This window comes from Egretta garzetta, unplaced genomic scaffold (assembly GCF_000687185.1).
Source record: "Egretta garzetta isolate BGI_Z169 unplaced genomic scaffold, ASM68718v1 scaffold192, whole genome shotgun sequence".
NCBI lineage: Eukaryota > Metazoa > Chordata > Aves > Pelecaniformes > Ardeidae > Egretta > Egretta garzetta.
In genome coordinates this window covers 82,208-90,219 of record NW_009258881.1, presented here as the reverse complement: position 1 = coordinate 90,219, position 8,012 = coordinate 82,208, and the positions used below count along the sequence as shown (strand labels likewise).

General features: G+C 59.2%; 2 protein-coding genes across 2 annotated transcripts in view; one reads left to right on the top strand and one right to left on the bottom strand.

The window, feature by feature from the left end:
• Nucleotides 1-3,948, top strand: part of LOC104121796 (zinc finger protein 883-like) — a 6,500-nt gene extending 2,552 nt beyond the window's left edge. The window contains exon 2 of the mRNA XM_035889471.1: nucleotides 1,277-3,948. Within this exon, the coding sequence (XP_035745364.1) occupies nucleotides 1,285-2,952 (1,668 nt within the window). The 5' untranslated portion in view covers nucleotides 1,277-1,284 and the 3' untranslated portion in view covers nucleotides 2,953-3,948. The remainder of the gene's footprint in view (nucleotides 1-1,276) is intronic.
• A 3,107-nt stretch (nucleotides 3,949-7,055) lies between these two features.
• Nucleotides 7,056-8,012, bottom strand: part of LOC104121795 (deleted in malignant brain tumors 1 protein) — a 20,958-nt gene continuing 20,001 nt past the window's right edge. Inside the window, 2 exon segments of the mRNA XM_035889473.1 lie at nucleotides 7,056-7,198; nucleotides 7,348-7,464. Coding sequence (XP_035745366.1) covers nucleotides 7,056-7,198; nucleotides 7,348-7,464 — 260 coding nt within the window.

The following is an 8,012-nucleotide window of genomic DNA, read 5'->3' as shown; positions in this document are numbered from 1 at the left end:
TCCAGCTCTGGAGCCCTCAGCACAGGAAGGACATGGAAGTGTTGGAGTGGGGCCAGAGGAGGGCTACTAAAATGATCTGAGGGCTGGAGCCCCTCTGCTATGAGGCCAGGCTGGGAGAGTTGGAGTTGTCCAGCCTGGAGAAGGCCGCGGGCAGACCTGATTGCGGCCATTCAGTGCTTAAAGGGGGCCTCTAGGAAAGATGGGGAAAGTCTTTTTAGTAGGGCCAGCTGGGACAGGACAAGGGGGGATGGTTTTAAACTAAACCAGGGTAGGTAGGTTTAGAAATTCTTTACAGTGAGGGTGGTGAAACACTGGAATGGGTTACCCAGAGAGGTGGTGGAGGCCCCATCCCTGGGAACATTCAAGGCCAGGTTGGATGGGGTTCTGAGCAAGCTGTTCTGGTTAAAGGTGTCCCTGCTCCCTGCAGAGGGGGTTGGACTGGGTGACTTCTAATGTCCTTTCCACCCCAAACCATTCGATGATTTTAAGAGCTCCTTGTTACAGTTGGTTGCTCCTGCCTGTGCATTAGGCCCTTGCGGGGTATGATTTCATGTGGGGTTTCAGGATCGTGCTTTAGCCTTCCCCTCTCTTGGCCAAACTGATCCACGCGTGGTGTCCCCAGTGGGGACAGCAAATCCCGCCCAGGGGATCTCCGAGGTGGATATCGGAGCCCGGCATCTCTGGTCAAGCTGTGCAACTGCTGAACAGGCTCCGGAGGTATCAGCAGCCTCAAATGGAGCCTGGAATAGCAGTGGCCTGAGAGAGGAGCATTTGTTGAGAAGGTGATCTGAAAACCCACCCTGATGTGCTCTGGAGCAGAGTCATGCTGTTGAATCCGCAGGAGCTGGGGGCTGAATCCCTCCATGCATCCACCGCCTGTGCCTGAGGCAGGGCTGGTGGCTCCTTGTTGCAGACGAGGGGTCACGTAGGCACCCGGAGAGACCAAGCACCCTCTGAGGATTTTTTCAAACCCCTGCCTGGAAGCTGCCAGCTGGGGACATGGTTGAGGCCAGTCCCTCCTTTGTTGCTCTGACCAGGTCACCTTGGTCCCCCAAAGGAGAAGAGGTTTGGTGATGCCAGGTTTTACAGACTTTCTGCAGTGTCTGTCTCTCTGCCTCCTTCCCCTGCTCTCCTTCTCGGTCTCCCATGCCCCAATACCTGTATCTCTCTGTCCCCTCTCTGTGCTGCTGCCACCCACACCTTCACGACCCCTCCCTCACGGTCCTGCCCCCGGCCCGTCACCCCTCTCACACTCTCTCCTTTCTCATTTTTGCAGGGGCTGCCATGGAAGGGCAGCCGTGTCCCCCAGCCTCTGAGCCCCCCTTTTCCCAGAGGCTCTCCCCCCTTTCCGAAGGAGATGAGCTTGAAGGTGAAGAAGAGCAGGAGGAGGACACAACCGGGGCGCAGCCAAGAGAAGAGCTGGGGGAAGGCTCCCCGGAGCGGTTGGGGCAAGTTTCTCCACGCCGCTCGGGACGGTGCTGCCGCGGGCAGGGCTCTCTTGCCCCTCGGGGTGCAGGCAGGCCCTGCCAGAAGACTGGTGAGGATGAGGGGGCTTCCCCGTGCCACCAGGCGCTGGGGGAGCTGCGGCCGTGCCGGCGGAAGCACCGCTTGTGCCTGAAGCCTGAGACAAGCCGGGTACCCGCATCCCCGGGACGGGGGGAGAGCGTCGAAGAGCCAGGGCCCTCCCGGGGAAAAAGGCTGCGGTTGATCTGGGGCCGGATGGGTGACTTCAGACAGAAGGAGATGGAGAATGGGCTGGAGGAGGTGCCGCGGAGCAGCGAGGAAGAGGAGGAGGAGAGACTGTCTCGGTCCTGCTCCCCTGAGCTGCCCCTTTCTGACGATGCCCGTTCGAAGCCGGACTTTGTACAGCTGATCGACGAGCGTGGCATCTACTCCACCGCCAAGCTGGTGCTGGGGAGCGCGGTGGGCGAGCTGGAGGAGGCGGCAGCGGGGCTGCCGGCCCACCCAAAGCGTGGAGCAAGCGGCATCAGCGAGCTGGAGATCCGTGAGGTGATCGTGGATGAGAAGCCCTTCCAGTGTGGAGTCTGCGAGAAGGCCTTCAAGCGGGCCTGGGAGCTCTTCAGCCACGAGGTGGTACACAACGAGGAGCGCCCCTTCCGCTGCGACCTCTGCCAGGCCTCCTTCAAGCGCCACTCAGACTTCAAAAGCCACCGGCTAGTCCACACGGAGGAGCGACCCTTCCGCTGCGAGCTCTGCGGCAAGCGCTTCAAGCGCTCCTCCAACCTCCAAGAGCACCGGCGCATCCACAGCGGCGAGCGGCCCTTCCGCTGCCCCCGCTGCGCCAAGAGCTTCAAGACCCCCTACGAGCTGCAGCGCCACGCGCTCACCCACTGCGCCGAGAAACCCTTCAAGTGTGCCGACTGCGGGAAGGACTTCCCCACCTCCAACGCTCTCCTCCTCCACCAGCGCCAGCACTGCGATGACAAACCCCACGTCTGCGGGGTCTGCGGTAAGAAGTTCACCTACGGGCACAGCCTCAAGGTGCACGAGCGGGTGCACACGGGCGACCGCCCCTTCATCTGCCCGCTCTGCGGCAAGGGCTTCAAGCAATCCAACGCCCTCTCCTCCCACGAGCGGGTGCACACCGGCGAGCGCCCTTTCGTCTGCAAAACCTGCGGCAAGGCCTTCAAGCAGTCGTCCTACCTGGTGATCCACGAGCGGGCGCACACGGGGGAACGCCCTTACAAGTGCGAGGTGTGCGGGAAGGCCTTCGCCCGGCCCTCCTTGCTCCTCCAGCACCACCGCGTGCACAGCCAGGAGCGGCCCTACAAGTGCAGCTTCTGCCACAAGTTCTTCAAGGACCTGGCCTACCTGGCCGTGCACGAGAAGGTGCACACGGGCGAGACCCCCTACAAGTGCAGTGTCTGTGACAAGGGCTTCGCTCACCCCTCCAACCTGCTGCAGCACCAGCGCGTGCACCGCGACGGCTGAGCCCCGGCGCGGCGAGCGCAGCCATGGTGTTGCCAGGCCGCGGCGGCTGGAGGCATGCCGCCACCAACAGCAGACGAACGCCAGGCTGGGAGACCCCATACGTCTGCCCGAGGATCATCGTGGACCTCCGCAAACCTGCGGAATTTCTCCTGAGCTCCGGCCCTTTGCCAAACCTGGACCTGTGCCGTTGTCTCTTCCTCCCTTTGTGGGGGGTGATCCCAGCCGGACCCTCCCCGAGCCCGTGAGCCAGGGTGGCTGCAAGCTCCTGGCAGGCCTGCCGTGGCTCGTGGCATGCTGTGGCTTGTGGCTCATGGCCAGTGGGCAGGCAGGAGCCCTCTTCTTTGCTCTCGTGTGAGGAGGAGGGCTGAGACCCCCCCTTTAAGTCATCATCCCAAGACCCCCTCCCCAGTCATCCCAGTGAGCGTGGCTCAGCCTGGGATGGGGGCTCCCAGGGAGTCAGCGCACGCTGTTGCCTGCAGGAGGGGACAGACCTGCCCGGTTTTTGGGAAGGAGGTACGAAGTCGGGACGGGCAGTGGAAAGGATTATGGGGAAGAGCAAGGAGCAGGCACCTCCTGTTCCCCCTGAAGCCTTTTGTGGTTCAAGTGTCCCGTCCATATCTCATGCTGCTGCTGCTAATGACCCCGTTAATTGCCCTCTTTTTTTTTTCTGCCCTTGAGCGCTGGTGGGGCTCGTAGGGAGCAGAAGAAAGGGGGGGACGCACACGCTGCTGCCGTCCACTTTGGGAGTCTCAGCAAGCGACGCCTGGCGCTGTAAGACCTTCTCCAGCCGCTCCTGGGACTTTCCAGGCAGGAACCTGGATGGGCAAGCAAGACACAAACAGCCCTCTACATCATCCTCCTCTTCCTCTTTCACTTCCCGGAGCTACCCCTGTGTTGCTGCCGGCGCCTGGATTTGTCCCCCCTTCGGCTGATGGCTGCTGGGCAGAGGGTGGCACATGGACCTTTGATTGTGAGGGCAAGACAGGAGCCCTGTTCTTGCCCGCGCTGGTGCCCTTGTGCTGTCCCTTGGACTCCTGGAGATCCCAGATCCCACCCCGTCCCCCCATTTCGTACGGTCCCTGTAGCGCTGGGAACAGGGCGGGGGGTGGGATGTGCGCGCTCCTCGGCGCTCTGCACACTAATTACAGGATGGTTATTTAACGACAGCTCTGTCTCATTGTCTCCTCTAGCTCGCAGCCATGTCTGGCTGAGTCTTGCCGTGGGCTTTTGGTGCTGGTACGGTCCTTGGTGGTCTCGCCTCCTTCCCACCTTGTGCCTTCTCCCAGTGTCTTTCAGATGTGAGTGGGAGGGTCACCTGGCACGTGTTGCTGGCAGGCGCGTTAAGGAGAGACCCACCAAATCCCGGGTGCAAGGTGGATCTCACACAGCACTGCCTGTACCCTGCAGAAGTTGGGTGCAAGATGGGCCAGCAAGATGCGTTTGGGATTTGGGCTGGTGGATTTCCCTGCAAGGATGGTTGTGGGCCTCCTGGTTGTGTTGGTCTTTTCCCCTGCCCTGCAGCTTCCCAACTTCCTCCCATTTCAGCCCCTGAGACAGCACAGGAGCAGCTCTGGCCTCTTCCAAATGCTGTTCCCAGCTGGGGGTTGTGAGGCTGTGGTTTGGCTTCAGGGTTGAGCCAGTCCCTGAACATCTGTCCTCTGTAGGCCAACCGGTGGTGGACACATCTCAAGAGGTCCCCATCCTGGGATCTGCTGTGTCCGTGTGTCTCTGGGGAAGGGAGGTTGCACCTGCAGCCCTGGGAACAGACTGCCTGTGGTGATGGTGGTCCTTCACCCTTTCAGGCATGGTGAGATGCTGGAGGTGGTGTATTGACCATGAAGCACCCATATGATGTGTATGGTAGTGGTGGGGGCCCCTTCACCCCAACCCCAGAGCAGAGGCAGCTCCCCTTAGGCCATATCCCACCCAAATTCACCCTCTCCTTTAACTCATGGCCCTCGGCAGAGGGGGAGATTCTCGTAAAAGAGGGAAAACTTGGACATGTAGGATTTGGTGGTATATGTACGTCACTCCAGGTCTCTTCCGTGTCACATTTTTGCCTCTGCAGGTCTCACAGGCCTGAAGGCACCTCTAGTGAGGCACATGGCCTGTGTAGGAGCAGCCCAATCAAGTGCTCCAAATGGTTGATGGAGATCTGGGGTTGCGTTTAACTGCTGAGGCCATCAGAGGTGATGGTGCGGTACTCAGTTGGCCTTCAGCTCCTCTTCCAGGAGTGCTTGCATCTCTTACGGACCATACGTCCCATATGCCAGCCCCCCCGTGAGTGTTTGTGGTGACTGAGAGCATCTCAGGTGGCACTAGGTAGGTGGTAGCTAGACTCTCTGTGTTCTTCTAGTTGGACAAGTCCCAGCCTTTGATGGGCATCCTGGCCTGTGGGATCTCCAGCCTTTGGCATCCCAGAGACCCAAGGGAGGTTCACCTTCCTGATCTGCATTTTGGATGGGGAGAGAGGACCATCTCTGGTGGTTCAAGCCCCAGGGTGGCTGCTCCCAGAGATGCCCATCTCCAAATTAAGGCTTTTCCCATGTGCTGGGCTCAACATGTTGTTGTGTGACCAATGGGTAAGGTCACTCAGCGATGACCTTATGACCAGCACCAGCTTGGTAGTTGGCAAGGAAAGGGATGGCCTTGCTGCTGGAGGAAATTATTTCAGGTTTTGTGCTGCCTGGATGTCCTTCAGCCCCCCTGCTCCCCTCTCAGGTGTGGTCTGGGGCAGGGGGGGGATGATCTCATGCTAGTGTTGCCAGGTCACTCAGCGATGACCTTATGACCAGCACCAGCTTGGTAGTTGGCAAGGAAAGGGATGGCCTTGCTGCTGGAGGAAATTATTTCAGGTTTTGTGCTGCCTGGATGTCCTTCAGCCCCCCTGCTCCCCTCTCAGGTGTGGTCTGGGGCAGGGGGGGATGATCTCATGCTAGTGTTGCCCAGCTTTTGCAACCCATCTTGAGAGGTTTCCTCCAGCCCCTGGAGAGCTCCTGCAGTTTCTCAGGTGGGATCTAGGGGACGGCTTCACCTGGGGTGCATGGAGGGGCTTTCAGTTTTATTTCTGAATGTGATGGACTCCGAGCAGCTGATTTTGCTCCTAATTTTGGGACCTTGTTCTCCAACCCTTCTGAAGTGTCAGAGGAAAAAAGGAGAGACATGGAGAAACCTTGTTCTGCACCTTTCCCAGTTTGGGGATGTCCTTCATCCCTGCAGGAGGTGGAGGGAGGACTGGGCACAATGTACCTGTGTTTCCTTCCAGCAAGGAAAGCATCAGTTGCCTTGGTAGACACCATCTCCTGCTGTTGGAACCTCTTCTTACTGTGTCTCCGGACCTTACTCCCATCATCCTGGGTGCTTTGGGGGCACGGCCCTCAGTTTGGGAGCCTGACGGACCCCAGGGTGAGGCTGAGAGTGGGGTCCCTCTGTACTGGGATGCTTTTGGGTGTGGGATGGCAGCGGAGAACCCTGAGCTACCAGATGATTGCCCATCTGGTGCCCTTATGAACCTCAGCAGGGAGGTTCCCCATGGTTGGGTCCCCAAGGGATGGTTGCAGGTTGGGGGCACGAGGCAAGGAAAAAGGGGTTCTGTGGCTGCCCCAAAATGCATCCAGGGAGGACATCTGAGTATTTAGGGGTGTGGGGTAAAGCACTTTGCAGCTCTGGCACCTGGGTTGGTCAAATCGGGGGGGACACTGGCCAAGCTCTGGGGGAAGCCAGAGGAGCACAAAAGCAGCTCATGTCCACTCCCTCCGGCACTCAGACCCGTCATGCCTGGAGGGTTGGGGACCCCCTTTTAATTCATTTGCACCCTTCTTTCTGCTCCTTTAGCTCAGCACTAGCTGCCATGTTCATCAGGCTCCTCTGGAGCCACGGGGGCTGCCGGGAGGGTGCCAGGGTGGGTTAAATAAATGTCACCAGACTGGGAGACCCACCTTGGCCAGCTATTTTGGGGCTTGTGATATAAGTTATCAGTACCAGCTGGTTGCAAAGTGTCAGCTACCCATCAGCTCCTGCTTTGCAGTCTTCAGGAAAGTGGATTAGGGAAAAGTGAGGGGGGGGATAGGGGGGCAGCGGGAGCCCGGTGCGAGGGGCTGGCATCAGGGGTCAGGGTCTTCCTTTGTGAGCTGCGTCATCTCGGTGTCGGTGTCCTCAGGGGATTCTGTCTTGGTGGGGAGGTAGATGGCCCCCGTGGGCTGGAAGGACATCGCCGAAGTGCTGTGGTCCCTGGGGTGCCGGCGGGCTGTGAGGTGGAGAGGACACGGGGCTGGCACAGGGCTCTGGCAGCCACACGGCTGACCCCCATCTCCCCGTCCCCCTGGGTTTTGGGGTGGCCGAGGTGGGGTCTGTGACCTGGGGGACAGGGGGAGCACACAGGGATGGGACTGTCACCTCCAGCCTGGGCTGCTGCTATGCACTTCCTCTTCAGGTTAAGCCACAGCAGAACCCCACTCAGCACCATCACCAGGACCAGAAGCGCTATCAGCACCGAGCAGGATGGTGAAGTGCCTGGGGTTGGGGGGAAAGTGGACTTGGGATCCCATTGCCAGCCATCACCAGCAACAGCTTCCAAGGAAACCCAGCACTGAACGTGGCCTGAACTCGCCCCAGCAGCTCCGCTGGTGGTGGAGATGGGCTTTCCTTAATTAGGCTTCACGTTAAGACCCGCATCCCTCAGGGGAGGATGGGATGAGGCGGAGGGAGGTCAGAGTGACCTTTCATGTTTGTGCTGCTCTTAAAATCTGCATCAGCTCTTTGGTGCCTTGTCCTGCTTTGGATTTTCATAGAATCATAGAATCGTCTAGGTTGGAAAAGCCCTTGCAGATCACCAAGCCCAACCGTTAATCTAACCCTGCCATCCCACCACTAAACCCTACCCCTAAGCACCTCATCTCTCCTCCTTTTAAATACCTCCAGGGATGGGGACTCGACCCCTTCCCTGGGCAGCCCATTCCAGAGCCTGACAGCCCTTTCTGTGAAGAAATTTTTCCTGATGTCCAACCTAAACCTGCCCTGGCGCAACTTCAGACCATTCCCCCTCGTCCTATCACCCATTA